The sequence below is a fragment of the Aquarana catesbeiana genome, linkage group LG09 (genome assembly GCF_042186555.1).
Source record: "Aquarana catesbeiana isolate 2022-GZ linkage group LG09, ASM4218655v1, whole genome shotgun sequence".
Lineage (NCBI taxonomy): Eukaryota > Metazoa > Chordata > Amphibia > Anura > Ranidae > Aquarana > Aquarana catesbeiana.
The window spans coordinates 249,437,182-249,462,874 of record NC_133332.1 but is presented as its reverse complement, the minus strand read 5'-3'; the positions used below and the strand labels follow the sequence as shown (position 1 = coordinate 249,462,874).

Below are 25,693 nucleotides of genomic sequence, written 5' to 3'. Positions count from 1 at the left end.
CAGCCAATGTTCGAGTCGAACATGAGTTCGACTCGAACTCGAAGCTCATCCCTATTGGCAACCAATGATGCTGTGCAGGCAACAGCATCCTAGCAACCAACGACACATTCCTGAAGATTCCTTGGCCAACAGCTGAATGTAAACAAATGGACTTGGAGTTACTGGCTGATGTCATTATCCAACCACAGCAATGATCATATACGGTCAGTGATGGAAATGTCCCAGTCAGCAGCTGAATGGGGCCAGAGATGTGTCATTGATTGCTATGACTCTGTTGGCTGCACAGCCGACAGGACACTGTGCAGCCCAGGGGTATGGACAGTCTGACCTCAGTGCCTCTCTCCACCATGCAGTAAATTCACGCACCTGTTTCCAACAGGTAAATGTAGGGAGTAGGGATGGGCTCAGGCGTGTTCGGATCATACCCGCTAGGAAGCCGTCTCTTTATACCGCCAAAAAAGTTTTTATTATTATTGTTATTTATTATTATTCATTTGTTACGTTCCATTCGTTTAGATACGGCATTCGTTATTTCGGATAATTCGTAACTTCGGATAAATTTGTATTCGTTACGTTGACTAACAGCCAAATTTGAAATGAAATTCCAACGCTTATAATTTGTTAGTCAACGTAACGAATACGAATTTATCTGAAGTTATGAATAATTCCGAAACAACGAATGCCGCATCTAAACGAATTAATAATAATAATAAAAAGTTTTTATTGTTATTTATTATTATTAATACGTTACGTTCAATTCGTTTAGATACGGCATTCGTTATTTCGGATAATTCGTAACTTGGGATAAATTCGTATTCCTTGTGTTGACTAACAGCCAAATTTGAAAAGAAATTCCAATACCTATAATTTAATAGTAAGTTATTATTAGTAAGTTAATTAGCAATTATTTTGAATTTTCAAATTTGCGAATTTCCCAATGTTCAAATTTACGAATATTCTGAGAAATTAGTTAAACGGGTTTTCATTAATTCGGATATTTCCAAATTAACGAATTTGTTGAATTCCTTAAACAACAAATTTTTTAGCAAAAAGAATTGCACATGTCTAGTAAACATCACCAGGCTCTCTCTCTCCTGTAAGCCTAATCATATACTGTACCTCTCCTTCATGGCCATCCAATTACAGAACAGAAACTTTGAGGACAAGTCTAATTTCAGCTTACCTCTACTATCTAATTTAATATGAAGAGATTCAACAAAAAGAGAGATTTCACTTTCCTTTTCATGAACACATACCTGAAATACGGGGTGCCTTGAAACGTTTGCCTGGAGTTCTGTAATTTAAACTCATTTTGGCTGCTGTGGTTTTTAATTACTGTAATTGCTTTAACTGATCTAATTACATGTTGATTAAACATGTTGGGAATAAATATAAGCTTTGATTTAATTAAGGAGAAAAGTCGAACTTTTCCCATGGCATAAAATCTCAATTTTTTTTTTTTTGTACAGAGTATTTTGCCAGAGGAGCATCCATTTAAGAGTTGCATGTTTAAAAAAGAGCATCTTTTGGTTTTCTGGATCTAGTAAATGGTACAGCAGTCTAATCCCTCATATACACGATCGCACATTCCAACAACAAAATCCATGTTTTTTTTTCCAACGGATGTTGGCTCAAACTTGTCTTGTATACACACGGTCACAAAAAGTTGATCGGAAATTCCGAATGTCAAGAACGCGGGGACGTACAACACGTACGACGAGCCCAGAAAAATGAAGTTCAATAGCCAGTGCGGGTCTTCTGCTTGATTCCGAGCATGCGTGGAACTTTGTGCATTGGAATTGTGTACACACGGTTGGAATTTACGCAAACGGATTTTGTTGTCGGAAAATTTGAGAACCAGATCTCAAATTTTGTGCGACGGAAATTCCGATGGAAACTGTCTGATGGAGCCTACACACGGTCGGAATTTCCGACAAAAGGCTCCCATCGAACATTTTCCGTTGAAAAATCCGACTGTGTGTACGGGGCATTAGAATGCCGGTACGGTGCAGCCAGAGGTTAGCACGGCCGATCGTGTAAAAGCGTGAGGCCTGCGGTGGCAGGGCAGTTAGGGGCAGCATGCAACCTATTACTAAATGTCAGAAACACATTCCTATATATAATAAAAAGTTCCAAATTTGCTGCCAGTGCAAACTGATTGGGTCCTCAGGGTAGCTCTTCAAGGGCACTAAGCTAGTCAGAACAAGTGGTGAGGCAGCAGTAGTCTGACAGCCCTTCAGCTTGCTGTCAGGAAAAGCCCTCTTGCAAATATCCCAGCAAACTGAAGTTTAAAGGAATGCCTGTGCATAGAAGCGCCATCCGGCGCGCAATAGCGCCAATAGCGCGCACGGGCACATGCGCAATAGCGCCAATAGCGGCGCACGGGTGCGCGCCCCCTGTAACAGCACTTGGCGCCAAAAGAGGCTATTTAAAGGGGACTGTTCCACTGCTGCCTTGCTGTTCGGTCTACAGCGTTCCTGAAGACCCCTACTGCCCTGTTACTTTGCATTTGCTGCCTGATACCTGTTGGACTGTTCTTGACTACTCCGTTTGCTGCCTGCCCTGATCTCAGCTTTTGGACTTGACTACTCTCCTGGATTTACCTTCTGTACCTGATCTGCCCGCCTGTGTTCGACCCGGCTTGCCTGTACCCTGCTGTCTACATCTTGCTGCTGGACTACAAGACACCTCCCTGCTGTCTACATCCTGCTGCTGGACTACAAGACACCTCCCTGCTGTCTACATCCTGCTGCTGGACTACAAGACACCTCCCTGCTGACTACATCCTGCTGCCGGACTACAGAACACCTTCCAGCTGACTACCTGATTCAGCTCTCTGCTCCAGCCTTCCAGTCAGGCACTTGTGCCCCTTCGCACTCTTGAGCCCCTGTCATTACTACCAGGGGTTCCCGAGTCGGAGGTATACGAGAGGCCGTTCCCTGCATTCCGGGCTCTACTTACCAGGTACGTGACACTTGCTCATTCAAACTGTGAACACTTTGTCTGTTGCCGAATTTTGACTACACAGCAAGCTATTGTTTCTCTGTAAGGATTGCAGGTTTGTGTTCTGGTTTTATATGCTCTGTTTTAGCTTTCTCAATCGGGGTTCCATGGAACTCTAGGGTTCCTCAAGAGGTTGCTAAGGATTCTTTGAGCTGTGGGGGGTATTCTTCCCACCGACGACCACCAACTTAAGAAGCACTTTTCCCAATGGCCCCCAATGAATCAGTTTTAGCAGGGGTTCCTTGAAACCTAAAAATAATTTTAAGGGTTCCTCTGGAAATGTTGAGAATGGCTTCTCTGTATTGAGAAGCTGATACGTTCATTTCAAGCTTGTGTTCTAATACACCTGAATATACACTCACCAGCCACTTTATTAGGTACACCTTGCTAGTAACAGTTTGAACCCCCTTTTGCCTTCAGAACTGCCTTCATTCTTTGTGGCTAGGGATGGGCCGAACACCCCCCTGTTTGAATCGCATCCAGAACATGCGAACAGGCAAAAAATTAGTTTGAACGCGCGAACACCGTTAAAGTCTATGGGACACGAACATGAAAAATCAAAAGTGCTCATTTTAAAGGTAATATGCAAGTTATTGTTATAAAAAGTGTTTGGGGACCCGGGTCCTGCCCCAGGGGACATGTATCAATGCAAAAAAAAGTTTTGAAAACAGCTGTTTTTTCGGGAGCAGTGATTTTAATAATGCTTAAAGTGAAACAATAAAAGTGAAATATTCCTTTAAATTTCGTACCTGGGGGGTGTCTATAGTATGCCTGTAAAGTAGCGCATGTTTCCCGTGTTTATAATAGTACGAGAGCAAAATGACATTTCTAAAGGAAAAAAAGTCATTTAAATGTGCTAGCGCTAGTGCCGGCTATTAATGAATTGTCGGTCCCAACAATACACATAAAAGTCATTGAAAGTCATTAAAAAAATGCATAGGGGTCCCCCAAAATTCCATTACCAGGCCCTTCAAGTCTGGTATAGATATTAAGGGGAACTCTGCGCCAAAATTTTTTTTAAAATGGCGTGGGGTTCCCCCAAAAAACCATACCAGACCTGAATCTGGTATGGATTTTAGGGGGAACACCGCGCCAAAATTAAAAAAAAAGTCGTGGGGTTCCCCCGAAAATCCACACCAGACCCTTATATAAGCACGCAACCTGGCAGGCCACAGGAAAAGAGGGGGGGACGAGAGAGAGCGGGGCCCCCCCTGAACCGCACCAGGCCACATGCCTTCAACATGGGGAGGATGTCCCCATGTTGATGGGGACAAGGGACTCATCTTCACAACCCTTGCCCGGTGGTTGTGGGGGTCTACGGGTGGGTGGCTTATCGGAATCTGGAAGCCCCCTTTAACAAAGGGGACACCCAGATCCCGCCCCCCCCATGTGAATTGGTAAGGGGTACATTGTACCCCTACCATTTCACAAAAAGAAAGTGTCAAAATGTTAAAAAACCACCGGAGACGGCTTGGTACAAGTCCTTTATTAAAAATAAAAAGTAAAAAAGAGATTCCAGCGATGTAATCCAATAAATCCATGCTCCTACTCCAGCGATGTAATCCAATTCTCGGTCTCCAGTGATGGATGATCTCCAGCGAGGAACACGCACAGGATCCTGCCTCCACCAGAGGCACCCAGCCAATGACGTGGCGCCAGCTTGACAGCTCTTATGTAGCTGAGGTCACCCGTCACGTGACCCCGTCCCCCTCTGACAAGGGGAAATGCCGGGGGTTTCCCTGTGACGTGTACGGGTGACCCCGCCCTCCCAATGCAACGCAGGATTCTTGTTGCATCAGAGGGGGGCAGGGTCACCCGTACACATCACTGGGAAACCCCCAGAGTTTCCCCTTGTCATAGGGGGACGGGGTCACGTGACGAGTGGCCCTGCCCTCAGCTACATAAGAGCTGTCAAGCTAGCGCCGCGTCATTGGCTGGGTGCCTCCGGTGGAGGCAGGATCCTGTGCATGTTCCTCGCTGAAGTCGCTGGAGATTGAGAATTGGATTACATTGCTGGACTAGGACTATGGATTTATTGGATTACATCACTGGAATCTCTTTTTTATTTTTATTTTTTTAATAAAGGACTTGTCCCAAGCCGTCTCCTGTGGTTTTTTAACATTTTTACACTTTTTTTGTGAAATGGTAGGGGTACAATGTACTGGAGAAGAAGAACAGAGGCGCCACTCTAAATGCAGTATTAAAAGCAGATTTAATGAATCTATAAAATTGGTACTCACGAGGTTACATGTAAACAGGCATGTAGGTAAAGAATAAGTGCTGCCGGATGTCCCGGGAGTTGTGTCCAATCAGGTCATAGGATGGCGGTGTTCTCCATACGACAGGCTGCGCTGCTCTGTGCCGATGCTTCCTGCCGCTGAAACGCACAACAGTAACCAGAGGGACGGGATCACTTCCGGGTCCGTGCAAGGATAGGCTACCCCTCCACGGACCCGGAAGTGATCCCGTCCCTCTGGTTACTGTTGTGCGTTCCAGCGGCAGGAAGCATCGACACAGAGCAGCGCAGCCTGTTGTATGGAGAACACAGCCATCCTATGACCTGATCGGACACAACTCCCGGGACATCCGGCAGCACTTATTCTTTACCTACATGCCTGTTTACATGTACCCTTGTGAGTACCAATTTTATAGATTCATTAAATCTGCTTTTAATACTGCACTTAGAGTGGCGCCTCTGTTCTTCTTCTCCAGCACCCAGAGGATTGCTTCTTCCACACAAACGGGGCTGCCTTCTATAGTTGCTTCCACATGCTATGGACTATATTTCAGCTTACATGGACGTTAAGCAGTTAATAGCCTGTTTTGCTTATATTACCCATTACATTATTTTATCCCCAGTCTTTCATTCATGTTTGTAGTTTATTATTTTTCTGAACACCTGCTCCTTATTAGGAATAATAAGGTTGGGGGGTTATAATTGTTGTTTTTATTATGTTGAACCCAGCACTCACACTTACATGTTGTTGAGGGGTACAATGTACCCCTTACCAATTCACATAGGGGGCCGGGATCTGGGTGTCCCCTTTGTTAAAGGGGGCTTCCAGATTCCGATAAGCCCCCCGCCCGCAGACCCCCACAACCACCGGGCAAGGGTTGTGGGGATGAGGCCCTTGTCCCCATCAACATGGGCACATCCTCCCCATGTTAAGGGCATGTGGCCTGGTACGGTTCAGGGGGGGGCGCTCTCTCGTCCCCCCTCTTTTCCTGCGGCCTGTCAGGTTGCGTGCTTGGATAAGGGTCTGGTGTGGATTTTTGGGAGAACCCCACGTAATTTTTTTTTTTAATTTTGGCGCGGAGTTCCCCTTAAAATCCATACCAGACCTGAAGGGTCTGGTATGAATTTTTGGGGGGAACCCCACGCCATTTTTTTTTCTTAATTTTGACGTGGAGTTCCCGTTAATATCCATACCAGACCTGAAGGGCCTGGTAATGGAATTTTAGGGGACCCCCATGCATTTTTTTTTTATTTTTCAATGACTTTTATGTGTATTGTTGGGACCGACAATTCATTAATAGCCGGCAGGAGCGCTAGCACTTTTAAATGACTTTTTTTTCCTTTAGAAATGTCATTTTGCTCTCGGACTGTTATAAACATGGGAAACATGCGCTACTTTACAGGCATACTATAGACACCCCTCAGGTACAAAATTTAAAGGAATATTTCACTTTTATTGTTTCACTTTAAGCACTATTAAAATCACTGCTCCCGAAAAAACATTTTTGATACAAGTCCCCTGGGGCAGGACCCGGGTCCCCAAACACTTTTTATGACAATAACTTGCATATTAACCTTTAAAATTAGCACTTTAGATTTCTCCCATAGACTTTTAAAGGGTGTTCCGCGGCTTTTCGAACACCCCAAATTATTCGCTGTTTGGCGAACGGGCGAACAGCCAATGTTGAGTCGAATTCATGTTCAACTCGAACAGATAGCCCATCCCTACTTAGGACCCCCAAACATTATATATATATATTTTTTTTTTTTTCCAGACACCCTAGAGAATAAAATGTCGGTCATTCCAATACTTTATGTCGCACCGTATTAGTGCAGTGGTCTCACAAGCGCAATGTTTTTGGAAAAGATACACTTTTTTGAATTAAAACAACAGTAAAGTTAGCCCATTTGTTTTTATATTGTGAAAGATGATGTTAAGCTGAGTAAATTGATACCCAACATGTCACGCTTCAAAATTGCGCCCACTCGTGGAATGGTGAAAAACTTTGACCCTTAAAAATCTCCATAGGTGACGTTTACAAATTTCTACAGGTTACCAGTTTTGAGTTAGAGGAGCTCTAGAGCTAGAATTATTGCTCTCGCTCGAACGATCGCGGCGACACCTCACATGTGTCGCTTTTGCGTGTGAGCTCGGCAGGACAGGGTGCTTTAATTTTCTAAAAATATTTTTCCTTTTTATTTTTTATGTTTACACTGTCTTTTAAAAAAAAAAAAAAAAAAAAAAGGGTCACTTTTATTCCTATTACAAGAAATATAAACACCCCTTGTAATAGAAAAAAAGCATGACAGGACCTCTTTAATGTGAGATCTGGGGTCAAAAAGACCTCAGATCTCATATTTACACTAAAATGCAATAAAAAAATTAATAAATATCTTTTTTTTTTCTTTTACAAAAAAAAAATTCCCCTTTAAGACCATTGGGCGGAAATAATGTTTGACGTCGCTTCCGCCATCCAATGGGGTGGAGCTGAGTGGGGGGGGCCATCTTTCCCTCGCTCAGCATCCATCCTGTGAGGGGGGGAGGACGCTATCATCTCCACCACTTGATGGCTCCAGGATGGGCCTCTCCCACAGCTGATAAAAGTGATCTTGTGGCGAATCCGCCGCTGAGACCACTTTTATCTGAAAGCCGACGCCCGCTGTTGAAGCAAATACTGGGGTTATGTCAGCTAGCTGCTGCCATAACAACGGTATGCCATACCTCCCAACATTTTGAGATTGGAATGAGGGACACCTACTATCAAACGTATGTAGGCATAAGACACGCCTCCTGCCACACCCCCTTAAAGGAGAATAAACCAAAAAAAAAAAAAAAGTTAATTAAACCCACAAGGGCTTTTTTTTACCACTACTATTCCTTTATATTGGCTTTTAAAATAGAAATTGGATTGAATTGGAAATTGGATGAAAGGTTTAGCACTGGGAGACACTTTTTGAAAGATAAATAGTGCATTTTATATACATCTATAAAGATCAGACCAAAATGAGGGACAAATGGGGAGGAAAGAGGGACAGAGGGACATTGCTCCAAATCAGGGACAGTTCCTCAAAATCAGGGACAATTGGGAACTATGGGTATTCCCCTTCAAACAGCCACTGTATAAAGACCGCGGGGCGGTCGGCAAGTGGTTTTAAACCACATCCCTATTTAACCCCTTCCCGCCGACCATACGCACATCTGCGTACTCGGCTTTCGGGGGTTATACCGGGATGATGCCCGCTGCTGCAGGCATCATCCTGGTACCATTGTTTCGAGCGGGCAATCGGCTATCCGTATATAACAACTGATGCGGCTAAAAGCCGCTCGGCTGTTATACCGGAGGAGCGTGGGAGGGGACGCCCCCCCCCCTCTCGCCGCCTCCCGCCGCTCTTACCGGGCCTCCCGTGCGATCGTGAGGCCCAGTGTCCAATCGGCTGCCTCCGGTGGCTGTGGGCGGGCTGGAACGAAGCTGTGGGTGGCTTCGTTCCAGCCTTCTCAATGTAAACGCGGAAGCGACGTCATGATGTCACTTCCCGTTTACTCGGCTGGCAATGGCGCCGAATTAAAAAAAATACACAGTATTCAGAATCATCGTTTTCGGTGATCTGAATACTATGAAGTGCAGAGGAGGGATCGGGGGTCTTTTGGACCCCCGATCCCTCCATAAAGAGTACCTGTCACCACCTATTACTGTCACAAGGGATGTTTACATTCCTTTGACAGCAATAAAAGTAAAAAAAAAAAAACATTTTTTTTTTAAACACAATTTATAAGTATAAAATAAAATAAATTAAGAAAAAAAATTTTTTTAAAGCACCCCCGTCCCCGCGAGCTCGCGCAGCGAAGAAAACGCATACGGAAGTCGCGCCCGCATATGTAAACGGTGTTCAAATCACACATGTGAGGTATCGCCGTGATCGTCAGAGCGAGAGCAATAATTCTAGCCCTAGACCTCCTCTGTAACTCTAACCTGGTAACCATAAAAAAATTTAAAGTGTCGCCTATGGAAATTCATAGCTACCATAGTTTGTCGCCATTCCACGAGTTCGTGCAATTATAAAGCGTGACATGTTTGGTATCTATTTACTTGGCTTAACATCATCTTTCACATTATACAAAAAAATTGGGGTAACTTTACTGTTTGGATTTTTTAAAATTCGTGAAAGTGTCTCTTTTCCAAAAATTTGCGTTTAAAACACCGCTGCACAAATTCTGTGTGATATAAAATATTGCAACAATCTCCATTTTATTCTCTAGATTCTCTGCTAAAAAATATATATAAAATGTTTGGGGGTTCTAAGTAATTTTCTAGCAAAAAATATGGATTTTAACTTGTAAAAAAATAGGCTTAGTCATGAAAGGGTTAATGTAATGCTTCTATTTTTAAAAAAATTTGGGAGGCATATAAAGAAGTCGCAAAGCTTCCTGTTGCACATGCACATTGATTTTCTGCAGTTTTTATAATCTAGCCTAGTATTTTTTATTACATTTTTGTCAAGAAAAATAAAGCTTCGTGGGAACATACTTGATAGGAATGATTTATTGGCGGCCTAAACAATTTTAAGCTTCACAAGTACATGTTCACGCAAAGTATTTGAATTAAATTTTGCAGACTGCTGCATAGTCAGCACAACACTTTTTGCTGCTGCTACACGTGGCATTGCAGTTACAGGGATAGCTACTCGAATTGGCACCACAGCGCCCCACGCAGGATGTAAAATCCACCCCCAGACAGTCACAGACACCATTTAGGGAAAGGCCTCCACTTATCCCAATACTAGCGCTGACTTCAAATTTCTGACCGCTGTAAAAAGCTGAAAGAGGAAGGGAAGATAAGCTATTGTTGCTTTTAAAAGGTTTTGAAGAAATAACTATGCTTTATACCTATTCGGGCCCATATACACCATGGTTTAACGGTAACGTACGTGTTATCACACGCTTTACCGCAATGCACGCTACATGTGTTGGCGTTATACCATGCCAGAAAACACCAAATGTGCATTGCGGCATACTACCAGAAATGGCTAATGCAGCATTTTTGGGGGTGCAGCATTAGCTGGCAAGGTCCATTGGGGTACCAATCAGAATGAATTACATCGCATTGCACCAAAGCATGTAATGTGCGTGGAGGCACGATACCGCAGTTCCATGGTGTGATTGGACCCTTATCCATTTTTTCAATGAAGCATTCACAAAACTGTTTTTACATATTGTTAAAATAACACAGTGGATGCCTATTGGTACATTATAATGTGCCCTGGCGATGTAGCTGGCTCGGTAAACTATTACTTTTGTTAGAGCATACCTATGGGCAAAATCTAAAAAAAATGGCAGTCTGTCACTAGCATTAACACTTGGATGTACAGAGGCGCACCCGGTACAAAAGTTCATCTCACGTAAAGGACTTTTTGAAACATTTAATTACTTCAATAAAGGGCACTTTCACCCCCTTCCTGCCCAGGCCAATATTCGGCTTTCAAAGCTCTCACACTTTGAATGACAATTGCTCGGTCATGCAACACTGTACACATATGACATATTTATAATTCTTTTGAGACAGACAGAGCTTTCTTTTGGTAGTATTTAATGACCACTTCTAATTTTCTGTTAAAAAATTTTGCAAATAAGTAATTTTTCTTTTTCACTTATGTGTGCTCATGAGGCTGCATTGATGGGCACTGATGAGGTGGCACTGATAAGCTGCACTGATGGGCACCACTAAGCTGCACTGATGGGCACTGACGAGGCTGCACTGATGGGCACTGACGAGGCTGCACTGATGGGCACTGACGAGGCTGCACTGGTGGGAACTGACGAGGCTGCACTGGTGGGAACTGACGAGGCTGCACTGATGGGCACTGACGAGGCTGCACTGGTGGGCACTGACGAGGCTGCACTGATGGGCACTGACGAGGCTGCACTGATGGGCACTGACGAGGCTGCACTGGTGGGAACTGACGAGGCTGCACTGATGGGCACTGACGAGGCTGCACTGATGGGCTCTCACGAGGCTGCACTGTTGGGAACTGACGAAACTGCACTGATGGACACTGACGAGGCTACACTGACAGGGACTGATGAGGTGGCACTGATAAGCTGCACTGATGGCATAGGCGTGCGCACAGGGTGTGCCGGGGGTGCCTAGGCACACCCTAATCCCCCCCATGTGCATTAGCATTATCCAGGTGCAACACCAGGTGGGTGATTAGGGGTTCCAGTAGCCAGTGCAAATGCCCCCATTATATTAAAGGCTAGGTTCAACTTTAGGAACACGTTACACCTGTATTTAGGGTGTAACATAATATGCTCCCAATCAACTGCCTGCCACCACCAGAGCCTCTTCCGTTTGGGGTGCACACCCTAATGTAATAGGCTGCGCACACCTATGACTGATGGGCACTGATAAGCTGCACTGATGGGCACCGATGAAGCTGCACTGATGGGCACCGATGAAGCTGCACTGATGGGCACTGATCAGGCGGCACTGATAAGCTGCACTAATGGGCACTGATCAGGCGGCACTGATAAGCTGCACTAATGGGCACTGATAGGCAGCATTGATGAGCACTATTGGGCCTACACTGATGATAATTTCACCCAATTATCAGTATAAACAATATACGGACAGCCTTTAGGGTTATCGGAAATCCTTTCCTCACACAGACACAGTGTGTGAGGAAAGCAATGCCAATACCCGGCAAGTCTGTTTATGTGTGATCAGCTATGATTGGACACAGCTGATCACATTGTAAAGGGGCGCGGTGATTGGCCCTTTCCTGCAATCTGTGATCAGCTATGTCCAACGGACAATGTGTGCCCCAGGGGGGCGCGCAGGAAGTGGAGTTCTGGGACGCCATCTATGGATGCCTTCCCACTGGACCACTGCACTGTAGCCATCTTTTGGCTATATAGCGATCGGAAGCAGTTAAAGTCATTATAAAGCGTCATTTATTTATTTTTAAATAACAAACATGTTATTTTGCACAGAGCACAGAAATAAATAAATAAAAATATCAAATTGTAAAATAAAACATATATTATTTATTTATTTTTATTGTAAATTTTTTTATTTTTTTTTAATTGTGAAAAAAACATAAAAAAATGAAGGGCTTGTTCACATGGGTCCTTTGGCCCTTACAGTGTGAATGAGCGATTTGTGGCCGTCTGTTACTCTATGGGGATGAAGCAGTTGCATGAACTAATATGACAGGTGTGGGTGAGTGGCCCCGAATGCACACGGTCTGTGTTTGGCGCCGTACACCTGCATCTGCCCGCCTGTCAAATTAGGACCCGCGGCTGCATTCCCATAGCATAACATAGGCTGCCTGCACACAGCAATAGCCATACTAAGGAAATAAAAGCCAATTTACACCGTACAGGCCACAGCGCCTATGTGAGGGAGCCCCAAGACCTCATTTGCACAGAGAGCTTTACAGTTTTATCCTTTAGATTTAGCAGATATTTTCTGTTCGCTAATAATGATTGTAGTGTATTTTTTGGTAAAAATATTGCTTTGATATTTGGGGGGGCCTGTCAGGTAGGCTGTACGGGGCCCCATGATTTTGAAAAGCAGCCCTGGCTCCAATGCGTGCTTTGAAAATGAATGTCACCCTAATGCTCTAACACATGAATGGTGCCGTACAATGCATTGGGGTAACAAAGGTAAGAACCCATCTTGAACCCATTTCTACTTCGACACTTTAAGATGATCCTAAAGCCAAGGCAACATTATCCCCATAAGTGTGCTCAGCCTATTGCATTAGGTTGTGCACCCCAAAGCTCAAACCCACTTGCCTTTCTCTGCAGCCTCAGTTCACTAACCCACAGCTCAGTGGCGGCCGTTGGAATTTTTTTGGAAGGCCAGCAAAAAGTAGGCCACCCCCCGGTCGGTTGGTCGCATTTTCCCCATCACCGGTGGCTTTCCCTGCAGCGTCGGCGGCCTCTCGTTCTCCTGCTCTTCGCGGGTCATCACGGCGGCGGCTTCCGTTTTCCTCCCTCCTCCTCCGCGGCCAATCGGGAGTCTTCTCATTGGAAAACGGGTCTCGCAAACGCTTCTGATTGGCTGGATTGAGGATCAGTGTTTGAAAGGTGAATATTCATTCGCTGTTGTAACACACCTGGGTGGGCTCCGGTTGCACTCTCTGCGGTCCGAGCCCACTCTATTTTGAAGCCTATTAGAGCCTCTGTCTCTAATCAGGCAAGCCAATGCCTGGGTTTCCTCAATCATGTAATCACTGGGGTTGATTTACTATAACTAGGGAGTGCCAAATCTGTTATCTGGATAACAAACCAATCAGCTTCCAGTTTTTGGGGGTTTTTTTTGGTCAAAGCTTAATTGAAAAAACTGAAGTTAGAAGTTGATTGGCTATAATGCACATCTGCACCAGATTTTGCACACTCAGGTTTTAGTAAGTTAACCCTTATGTGAATGGCTGTCACAATGATCACGTGATTGGGAACCGGTCCTAAAAGCTCCCAGTCATTAATAGAGGAGCGTTAGCTGGCAGTGATAGCTGTGCTGATTGAGCACAACCCTAGCAAAAAGAGGGACGTGTTAATGTGATAGCTCGGCGTTTAAGTGGAAGAAAAGCCAAACTATAACTATTCTTATAAATGTTCCCCCCTCCCTCCTCCTATCTATCCTGCCTAACCTGTGTAAAAAAAGATCTGTGTACTTAACTATTTTTAATCTTGTAATCCTGCAGCTCTGTGTCAGGGAGCGCTGTGGCATCATCCAGATTAAAAATATGTAAGTACCTCTTGCAGGTCACACCTTTACAGGAAGTGAAAAATAATGAATGTCCTGGCAGGGTCAACAGGTAATACAACTTTGTTACAGGGGGGACTGTTGTATTGAAGTGCCTGTCTTCCCTTTCCACTTCCACGCTCCAGTGCAGTCCTGACCTTCCCCTAGGTCCAGCGCCGGTGGTCTTCTTCGGGTCAAATCCACACTCTGCTGATGTTCTGCGATCCATGCAGTCATTTACATGGCCTCCCCTAGGGGGTGCTGGGGGAACACTATTCCTGGACTGAAAAGAGACTTACATGAAAGCCAATTAGCCATGGAAGAATGGCCGCTCCATGCCACCAGAAGAAGCTGGACTGGAAAGAAGACTTAAAAAAAAAAAAAAGGTTATGTATGGGGGGGGAAGGGGGTTGTTGGAGATCTTCAGGAGGTGGGTAGGGGAGACTAGTGGGGTGTGACGTGTCTAGAGTTCCACTTTAATACCAGTGACAGACTTCATAATATACAATATGCCATTTTGCCCATAGGTCTACTTGGAAAGGCATTAAAACATGATGGTGGTGGTAATGGGACTTTCCACCATTATTCTATTAGCAAGCCAGCCTCAGACTTTACCAGCTGCATATCTGGCCCTAAAGCTCAGTTTTATTGAACCTATAAATAATGCACTGGAATACTCACGGTCATTACGTAGTTCCACCTCCACTGGATAGTGATCAGAAGCTGCCTTGGTCTGCAGTTAGAAAAACAGATTCTCTGTAAGCTCTTCTTATTGAACAGATAGCGCTTTACAAAATAAAGAGAGACAGTACAGGTACAATACAATTCAAGACAATAGAGTTACGGAGCCCAACCTTTGAGAGCTTACAATTTAAAGGATAATGTTATATGTATGTTTGCAACCATTTTCAACCGGGGTCCCTTCAGAGGTTGCTAGGGGCTCCTTGAGCTGTGGCTGATTGACCTCCCGTCTGGTGGTGCCAAGGCCAATGCCACTTAGCAAAACCAGGACCTGAACCAATTATCTTTTAAGCCGTATGTAAGGGTGGCATTCTGACCACCACTGTAAGGGTTGTATTTTTCTTGCTGACCACCAAAGGGCATTTTTCCCATTGACCCCTGATGGATTGTTTTTTTGGTAAGGGTTCTCTGAGACCTGAAGACCTAATTAATAATTTTAGGTGTTCTTCTGCGATTAAAGGCTTGAGAAACTCTTTTACTTGAAGAGGGATGCCTGTGCCCCACTGGTGACATATTCCTTGGGGGGACCTCCCCTCTCTTCCTGTCCCAGGGATAGGAAATCAGAGGAACCAGGAATGGTAATACAGTGGGGAAGGGTTAGCTTCCTTATTTCTGGTAATATAGATTTGTTTATATCAGCAGCTCTTTGCATGCTTTTATCCGGCCCTTGGGCCATTATTCTCCCCACTGTAAGCAACTGTGGGGCATAGTTTGTGACACTGACAATGGGGAGCTATTAATCCCACTGAAACCAATGATGGGGCACTATTCCTTCCGCTGATACCAATGGTGGGGCACTATTCCTCCCACTGATACCAATGATGGGGCACCATTCCTCCCATAGACAACAATGATGGGACACTATTCCTCCCACTGATCCCAATAATAGGGCACCATTACTTCCACTAAATCCAATGATGGGGTACTATTTCTCCCCCTAATACTAAAGATGTGGCATTGTTTAGTCCCATTGACACCAGGACTTATTCTACAGTCCAGCCCCCCTAAAGATTGAAGGACCATAAACTGGCCCTTTTTTGTTTGGAAAGTTTAGAAACCCCTGGTTTAAATGAATAGGAAGCCCAGCCTAAATGTGAATAGGCGTCAGTCATCACATTTTGGGAAATGTGCTAAACGCAGGGTGGATGTGTACTGTCTACTACTCTTTCCCATCATAGGATTCTGCTCATTGCCTAAATACAAAAACACTTTAAAAGAAGGATAGAACTCTGGAAGCGGTGCCCAAAAAAAAGGCAGGCACAGGACAAAGGACTAGTCACAAGTCTTGCCTTTGGTCTCCCTGCATCTGATCTTTTCACCATTACTGACTTCCTATGCCCTGTTCTGCCCTGTACCTATGTATGCAGGTGGCCATCTTGGTAGAGGCAGGGCTTTGTTTCCTCATGTCATAGCTTCCAGCAAGGAGAACAATGGGCAGCTCAGTACTGACATCACCAGATCTACTGAAACTAGCAGTCAGAGGCAGCAGGGCCTTAGAACTCACACTGCAGATACACAGTTATGATGCTGTGAGCACAGGAGTGCCTAGGCACTAGAGTTGGGTAAAATGTTTCTCCCCGAGCGTAAGTTTGGGCCGAGCATTGGCTGTTCGCCCCAGGCGGGCAACACGCGAATTTGCAGGGTGTCCGGCGGGTGTTCGCTCCACCGAACGCCCTGCAATGCACAGTAAATTCTGTGCCTTGATTGGGCAAAGATGTAAAGTCGTTGTTAAGGAGCGGGGCTAGGAAGAGGGCCGCAGCGTCCTTAACAACCGATAAGTCATCAGCTGTCAATGGGCTTTTCCGCTGACAGCTGAATAAATAAAAAAAGACTTTCTGGTAAAAAAAAAAAAAAAAGTAAAAAAAAAAAAATGGTGTGGGGGTCCCCCCTGTCCATACCAGAACCAAAGGGCCCCAAAGTTTTCCCCTTAAAATCCATACCAGACCCTTATCCAAGCCTGCAGCCTGGCAGGTCAGGAAAGGGGGGGAGGGGGGACGAGTGAGCACCCCCCTCCTGAACCATACTAAGACAAATGCCCTCAACATGGGGAGTGGATGCATTGGGGCAGAGTACCCTACCCCAAAGCACCTTGTCCTCATGTTGATGGGGACAAGGGTCGCTTCCCCATAGCCCTGGGCTGTGGTTGTGGGGGTCTGCAGACAGGGGGCTTATCGGAATCTGGAAGCCCCCCAGATCCTGCCCCCCTCCATGTGAATGAGTATGCGGTACATAGTACCCCTACCCATTCACCAAAAAAGTGTCCAAAAGTAATAAAAACACAGACAGTTTTTGACAATTAATGGCCCAGATTCCGATAAGCCCCCTGCCTGCAAACCCCCACAAACCCAGCCCAGGGTTGTAGGGAAGACCCCCCGCCACCAAAGCACCCCCTGATGTTGAGGTCATGTGGCCTGGTATGGTTCGGGGGGCACTCTCACTCACCCCCCCTCAACCCCCCTCTCCTGACCTGCCAGGCTGCATGCTTGGAAAAGGGTCTGATATGGATTCTGGGGGTGCCCCACATCGTTTTTTTCTTCTTTTTTTAAAAATAGCTGGGTGCCAGCAATTGCAACCGCAAGTCAATTTAAATGTGATTTGATTTGTTTTTTTTTTTTTTCTTTAGAAAATTTATTTTTGCTGCAGCATGTTCTATGCATGCTACAGATGAGGCACTTTACAGGCAGACTAAGGGGACCCCCCCCAGGTCCCCCTGTATTATAAGGAATTTTTCATTTTTATCTTTGTACTTTAAGCATCATTAAAATCACTGCTCCTAAAAAAATTGTTTTTTTTTTTTTTTTTTAAAGTTGCATTGATACATATCTCCCAGGGCAGTACCCGGGCCCCCATACCCCTTTTATGCCCAGTTACTTGCGTATAAGCCTTTGATTTTTCCTGTTCAGCTCCCATAGACTTAAATGGGTTTGCCATTTGGGTCATAACTTTTCCCCTGTTCGGGATTTCTGGTGCAAACCGAACAGGGGGGGTGTTCGGCCCATTTCTACTAGGCACCCTCACATACCAGGAAGTGCACTGCTTTTCAAGACATTTTCAATGTATTCAAGACAAAGGGTAAATATTTCAGGGTATTGCATAGACACAATTAACGTAGATTAAATGTAAATATTTTATTATTATTATATTAAAGAAATTGACCGTGTGATCTGGAAAGCCTATTGGTGAAAAAAAAATAGCACGTCCACCAATATGGTTATCCACCTATGTGTCTTCTCACCTCCTCATAAGTGAGTCCGTATGCCTCCTGGTAGTTGAAAGCCTTTGCTGAGCCAGGGACAACTGAGTCCTGTAGACGTGATCCACCAACAACAATCCTGGAAAAAAAATAAGAGAGAAAAATATCACGTAGAGGTGTAAACATTTGCATAACCGTTTGTCTATTATCCTGTGCGAGTGGGGCAAAACTGAATGTTCTCAGGCTATATTGTTTGCAATTTAGATTGTGTGAAAGCAAAAAAAAAAGAACGTATTATAGCCACTAGATGGTGCTGAGGAGCATACTGATTTCCTATGCTAGTCAGCACCATCTAGTGGCCATATATTTTACTCCTGGTAGTTGAAAGACTTCGCTTAGTTTGGGACAACTGAGTTCTATAGGCAACATTCACTAGCTACAATCCTGACAAAAAAAAACAAGGAAGAAAAAGAAAGTGTATTTCTGATGAAAAAAAAATTGCATGTTCATCTATTGAGATTGCAATTGAATTCACCATGTGCAATTGTGGCAAAACCAAATGTTCTCAGGCTATATTCTGTGCATTTTGAATGTGTGAATGCAGAAAATGCTGCAATATGGCCACTAAATGGTGCTAATAAAGATATCTATTTTCCTATGATAGTGAGCACCATCTAGTGGCCACAATGCAGTATTTTCCCCCTAGTAGTTGAAAGCTTTGGCTGAGCTTGAGACGTGATTTACTAGCAACAATCCTGGGAATTTTTTTTTTAACCTGATGGGCAGGAAGTCGCGTGAGGGCATGATGGCCCCCACTCGACTCTTAAAGGGACAATTTTTTTTAAAGGAAAAAAAAAGACTTCTTTTTTTTGGCTTTTAAGTGTAAATATGAGATCTGGTCTTTTTGACCCCCAGATCTCACATTTAAGAGGTCCTGTCATGCTTTTTTTCTATTACAAGGGATAAAAGTGACCCAAATATTTTTTTTAAAGGGACAGTGTAAAAATAAAAAGTAAAATAAATAAGAAAAAGGAAACAAAAACATTTAAAGCACCCCGTCCCTCCGTGCTCGCGCGCAGAAGCAAACGAATACGTAAGCGCGCCCACATATGTAAACGGTGTTCAAACCACACATGTGAGGTATCGCCACGATCGTTAGAGCGAGAGCAATAATTCTAGGAAAAGACCTCCTCTGTTACTAAAAACTAGTAACCTGTAGAATTTTTTTAATGTTGCCTGTGGAGATTTTAAAGTGCCAAAGTTTGTCGCCATTCCTACCACCGGGCGCAATTTTGAAGCATGACATGTTGGGTATCAATTTACTCGGCATAACATTATCTTTCACAATGTAGAAAAAAATGGGCTAACTTCACTCTTTTCTTATTTTTTTTAAAGTGTATTTTTTCCAAACTACAAAAAGCAAATACAGTGTGACATAAAGTATTTCAATGATCTCCATTGTAGGCTCTGTAGGGTGTCTGAAAAAAAAAAAAAAAATATATATATATATATATATATATATATATATATATATATATATATATATATTGTTTGGGGGTTCTAAATAATTTTCTAGCAAAAAAAATGATTTTAACTTGTAAACAAGTGTCAAAAAATAGGCTTGACCCTGGAGTGGTTGGGAAGTAATCTTCCTTTACTGCCTTTTTACCTATAGGTAAACCAATAATAAGGCTTACCTATAGGTAGTGTAAACATCTTCTAAACATGGACCATTTAGGAGATATTTACATTACATGCAGTGAGTGACATCACTGGCGCATGCACTCTGAAGGAACGGCCACGGGTGCCGTTTCTTCCAAGCCCCATGCGCGGGAGTGACATCATCACGGCTCCGGCCAGTTACAGAGCCGGAGCCTGCGAACCCAGAAGCAAGACGGTTGAAGATGGAAGCGGCTGCAGCGATGACATCACGGCGCTGGAACAGCTTAGTTTTAAGGTAAGTTTCACACAATGTAATGCATACTAACACATTATGACTTTACCTTGCAGGGAAAAAATATTAATAAAAAGTTCTGTGGTATACAACCGCTTTAAGAACGGGGCAAAAACTAATGTTCTCTTAAATTTGAATGTGTGAATGCAGAAAATGCCGCATTATGGCCACTAGATGGTGCTAAAGGAGCATACTTATTTCCTGTGATAATCAGCACCATCTAGAGGCCATAATGCAGTATTGTCGGATTTATATTTATAAGATTTTTCTCTTTAGGTTCTCCAGGCACTTCCATGTGGCATTGCCTCTCTCTCACCTGTCATATGGGCAGTTTGTGTTGGTGCTCACGGTGGTGTCTGCATTATCACCAATCAGCCACTGCAGGCTGGCTTCCTGACGGAGACGGATTGTGGGCCAGTGCGCACTCTTCACGTAACTACAGCCAGCATTATAGTCACCCAAGATAAAAATGTCCTGTATAAGAAAATTTCCGATGTAAATTATACTGTACAGTCACAACAAGAACATAACAAAGCATGCATGACTCAAATCAAAGTCTAAATGTTTTTTATTGAAAGCTCCGCTTACATTTTTCCTAACCTACTTCCTTTTCCCCACTCTCATCAACATCCTATTCAAATTTCAATTTTTATGAAATTCCCTATTTTAGACCAAGTGATGTCATCACTAGGGGGTCTGTTTATAAAACATTTGTTGCAAGCATGTCGGAAGCATTCGTGCAAGCTGAACGAAATGTCACCATCATTTTACAATGCTTGTATCGTCAGCTTCATCTAGTGGCCAAAATAAGATATAACTTTTAATGAGAAAACTATACCTCTATTTTGGCCACTAGATGGAGCTAATGATACAGGAATGAATTTCTCATGCCGCGTACACACGACCGGACTTTCCGACAGAAAAGGTCCGACGGAATCATTCCATCGGATATACTGAACATGTGTGGGCTTCATCGGACTTTTTCTTTCGAAAATTCTGACGGACCTAGAAATAGAACATGTTTTAAATCTTTCCGACGGGATCAATTCCTAACGGGAAAACCGTTCGTCTGTATGCTATTCCGATAGACCAAAAACGACGCAAGGGCAGCTACTGGCTATTGAACTTCCTTTTTCTAGTCCCGTCGTACGTCATCACGTTCTAAATGATCGGACTTTGGTGTGATCATGTGTAGGCAAGTCCGTTTCAGCGGAACTCCATTGGAAAAACCGTCAGAGTTTTCAGACGGAGAAAAAACGTGTGTACGCGGCATTAGGCCTCATTCACTCTGGCATATGCGTATTTTCTGCACAGAATTCAGGCTCTTGCTAGCAGAAGATCCTGTGTAAAATATGTGCTTAAAGTACTCGCGTTTAGACACGTACAGTGTTTAGATGCGTACAGTTCTTCTACAACATATGTATGCATTTATTCTCATGTATAGGCTTTTATGCTTGTATTATCTGCAGATCTGTGCGGCTCTTATCGTATTTAATAATAAGCCCATACATTTCATATTAATAAATGCCACCTGGTTCTAGAGAAAATGGAGGCCAACCTATGATAAAGGATCTCTTGTGACATTACCAAAGGGCTGCATATACTTTTCAATGTATGTAATGGTACAGAAAACAGTCAGAGCCCATAGGCTCAGAGACCATAGGCATGCTACAGGCGGTGGTCAAAGATGGCAGAACTAATACAGGCATGGTTGGAGACTGGGCAGGTTTGGTTGGAGACTGGGGAGACATGGTTGGAGACTGGGCAGGTATGGTCGAAGACTGGGAAGGCTTGGTTGGAGACTGGGCAGGTATTGTTGGAGACTACGGAGGTATGGTTGGAGATCGGGCAGATATGGTTGGAGACTGGGCAGGTATGGTTGGAGACTAGGGAGGTATGATTGGAGACTAGGGAGGTATGATTGGAGACTAGGGAGGTATGATTGGAGACTAGGGAGGTATGGTTGGAGACTGGGCAGGTATGGTTGGAGACTGGGCAGGTATGGTTGGAGACTGGGCAGGTATGGTTGGAGATCGGGAAGGCACAGTTGGAGACTGGGGAGGTATGGTTTGAGACTGGGCGGGCTCTGATGGAGATTGGGCAGGCTCGGTTGGTGATTGGGCAGGCTCGGTTGGAGATTGGGCAGGCTCGGTTGGAGATTGGGCAGGCTCGAGACTGGGCAGGTATGTTTGGAGATTGTAGAGGTATGGCTGGAGACTGGGCAGGCTCTTTTGGAGATTGGAGAGGCTCCGTTGAAGATTGGGCAGGCTCGGTTGGAGATTAGGAGGTATGGATGGAGACTGGGCAGGTATGATTGGGGATTGAAGTGGTATGGATGGAGACTGGGCAGGTATGGTTGGAGATTAGGGAGGTATAGATGGAGACTGGGCAGGTATGGTTGGAGATTTAAGAGGTATGGATGGAGACTGGGCAGGAATGGTTGGTGATTGGGAAGGCACGGTTGGAGACTGGGGAGGTGCTGTTGGAGATTGGGTGTCATGGATCTGCCACCCAGCGCAGGGGTCACCTAAGGGTTAACAATAGTGCAGACTGGCACCAATCACTGAAATCAAACTGCCTTATTTAAGCACCTCAGCTGCACAGAAACTTTGCTGTCTGATCTGCAGCTCGAACCTGTTCCTGTGTCTACCTGGTCCCGAGATACAATCTGTTTCCTGTGCTTGACCCGGCATGTTTGACTATGATTGATCTCTGTTATCCTGACCCCGGCTTGCCTTGTAATCATGCTTATCTCTATATTGACTGATATCCTGTTGTGGAACCTTTGCCTGTATCCTGAGGATTCTCTGCCTGCTGTTTGTGTCTGCTTGATCATCTATTACCGAACCCGGCTTGTCTGACCATGCATCTAGTGTCCCCACAGCTCTTTATCTACCAGTTTCCTGTTTCCTGCCTGCTGAGCTGACTACACCTGCTGTTACCTGCTGGTCTACTCTGGGAGATCATCAGCTGCACAAGAGACGATCCAGGCACTCTTACACCACTTGGCTCTTGTGGCCACTGTTCATAGCATCGGTGGTCCCTGAGGCGGGTTTGTACGCGAGGCCTTACTGCTGCACGTCAGGCTCACCCATCAGGTACGTGACACTGGGCAGGTATAGTTGGAGATTGGGCAGGCTCTGTTGGAGATTGCACAGGCTTGGTTGGAGACTAGGCAGGGTATGGTTGGAGATTGGGGAGGTATAGATGGAGACTGGGCAGGTAGGGTTGGAGATTGGAGAGGTATGGTTGGAGCCTGGGCAGGCACGGTTGGAGATTGGGGAGGTATGGTTGGAGATAGGGGAGGTACGGTTGGAGATTGGGGAGGTATGGTTGGAGACTGGGCAAGTATGCTTAGAGATTTGGAAGGTATGGTTGGATATTGGGCAGGTATGGTTGGATACTGGGGAGACATGGTTGGAGACGGGGAGGCATGGTTGGAGATTACTGAAAATAACTTTTGCCATGGGTGTCAAATACACTCAGCAAGCCACATTCCTGATTCTTTTATTTATTCTTGTATCACAACTTGCTGTTCATGCTAGCATGCCATGAGCTGCAGATACAGTAATTATTAGCAGGGGTTCCCCAAAACCTGAATGTTTTTTTTCAAGGGTAATTCCATGTTAAGAAGGTTATAGTTAACAGCTGATAATGAAATTGTAATGGCAAGACGACTGGGTCAGAGCATCTCCAAAACTCATGCCTCATGGGGCTTGAAGTTCTGCAACAGCTGGAGGGCCACAGGTTAAGCACCCATGACTTAAAGGATTGGCTTGATGACAGACACCACAGCATACCTTCAAAGTTCTAGTGGAATCCATATCTCAACAGGGTATGGTGGGTGATCTTAACGTTATGGCTGAGGTACAAGGGCTCCAAAGAATGTAATAAAATCCAAGGAAAAGTGCACATAGCGTAATCCTGTTTATTTAAGACACATAACCCAAATACCAAAGCAATCCCCTTATATCCAACTACGTACAAAGTATAAAAGAATTTGAGCAAATAAGTGAGCAATGCGCTCTATCACCGTTATTGCAGTCCAGCGGGTCAGCATGTGTCTCCCTGCAGACACCACAATTGCTTCCTGGTACGGGGCTGGCTAGCGGTGGAGCCCTCTGTTGAAGTCGGGATATGACGAAACGCGTATTGGTATGGTATTTGGGTTATGTGTCTTAAATAAACAGGATTACGCTATGTGCATATTTCCTTGCATTTTATGACATTCTTTGGAGCCCTTGTACCTCTGGAACTCTGTGGATGATGATGACACAGATCTAATTGGTTGAGGAACACTTTCCTTAAGGCTGGTTTATTAGAGGTTTCTGGTGAGTTTAACCCCCTGGGGGAGTGTGCTTCATGTGGTGAAAAATACAAGAGTTTGGTGGAAGGTGCACACTTGGACAATCGTTTACAATTACCTATAATATTTTGAACTGTTTTGCTTCATCATCACTACACACAAAGACTGTTCTGATGTGGTGTTGGCCACACGATATTTGCTCTATTTTAAAATTAGCGCTGTTTTAGTAACTGATTATTACAGGAATTGGACTGTTTTCTTCCTATACTAGTTTCTTAGATCTCATTATTAGTTGTAAACTACAACCTTCCTTAACATTTACATTGCCTTGCAAAAGTATTCATACCCCTTGAAATTTTCCACATTTTGTCATGTCACAGCCAAAAACGTAAATGTATTCTATTGGGATTTTATGTGATAGACCAACACAAAGTGGCACATAATTGTGAAGTGGAAGGAAAATGATAAATGGTTTTCAAAATGTTTTACAAATAAATATGTGAAAAGTGTGGGGTACATTTGTATGGCGCCCCCCTGAGTCAATACTTTGTAGAACCGCCTTTCACTGCAATTACAGCTGCGAGTCTTTTTGGGGTTGTCTCTACCAGCTTTGCACATCTAGAGAGGGACATTTTTGTCCATTCTTCTTTGCAAAATATCTCAAGTTCTGTCAGATTGGATGGAGAGCGTCTGTGAACAGCAATTTTCAAGTTTTGCCACAGATTCTCAACTGGATTTAGATCTGGACTTTGACTGGGCCATTCTAACACATGAATATGCTTTGATCTAAACCATTACATTGTTGCTCTGGCTGTATGTTTAGGGTCGTAGTCCTGCTGGAAGGTGAACCTCCTCCCCAGTCTCAAGTCTTTTGCAGACTCTAATGCCCCGTACACACGGTCGGACATTGATCGGACATTCCGACAACAAAATCCTAGGATTTTTTCCGAAGGATGTTGGCTCAAACTTGTCTTGCATACACACGGTCACACAAAGTTGTCGGTAAATCCGATCGTTCTGAACGCGGTGATGTAAAACACGTATGTCGGGACTATAAACGGGGCAGTGGCCAATAGCTTTCATCTCTTTATTTATTCTGAGCATGCGTGGCACTTTGTGCGTCGGATTTGTGTACACACGATCGGAATTTCCGACAACGCATTTTGTTGTCGGAAAATTTTATATCCTGCTCTCAAACTTTGTGTGTCGGGAAATCCGATGGAAAATGTGTGATGGAGCCTACACACGGTCGGAATTTCCGACAACAAGGTCCTATCACACATTTTCCGTCGGAAAATCCGACTGTGTGTACGGGGCATAACAGGTTTTCTTCTAAGATTGGGAATGGGGGTGGTTCTGGCGCAAACTGTAGTTTAAATGATGCCAGACCTGAGTCTGTGTTATTGTAATGGGTGTGAATCAGGGGAGAGCACAAACCGTGCAAGATGGATGGCGATATCCAGGGGTGAAAAAAAAACATCCATAACTCAGGGCAGGCCTCTTCAGGATAGCA

At 44.3% G+C, this 25,693-nt stretch overlaps 1 protein-coding gene across 3 annotated transcripts in view; it reads right to left on the bottom strand.

The window, feature by feature from the left end:
- The window catches only part of ECM2 (extracellular matrix protein 2), a 431,439-nt gene that overhangs the window by 171,259 nt on the left and 234,487 nt on the right, over nucleotides 1-25,693 (bottom strand). For all 3 annotated transcript variants that reach the window (XM_073600147.1, XM_073600145.1, XM_073600146.1), the window contains 3 exons: nucleotides 20,191-20,348; nucleotides 17,963-18,059; nucleotides 14,668-14,719 (listed from right to left, as the gene is read on the bottom strand). In XM_073600147.1, coding sequence (XP_073456248.1) covers nucleotides 14,668-14,719; nucleotides 17,963-18,059; nucleotides 20,191-20,348 — 307 coding nt within the window. The remainder of the gene's footprint in view (nucleotides 1-14,667; nucleotides 14,720-17,962; nucleotides 18,060-20,190; nucleotides 20,349-25,693) is intronic.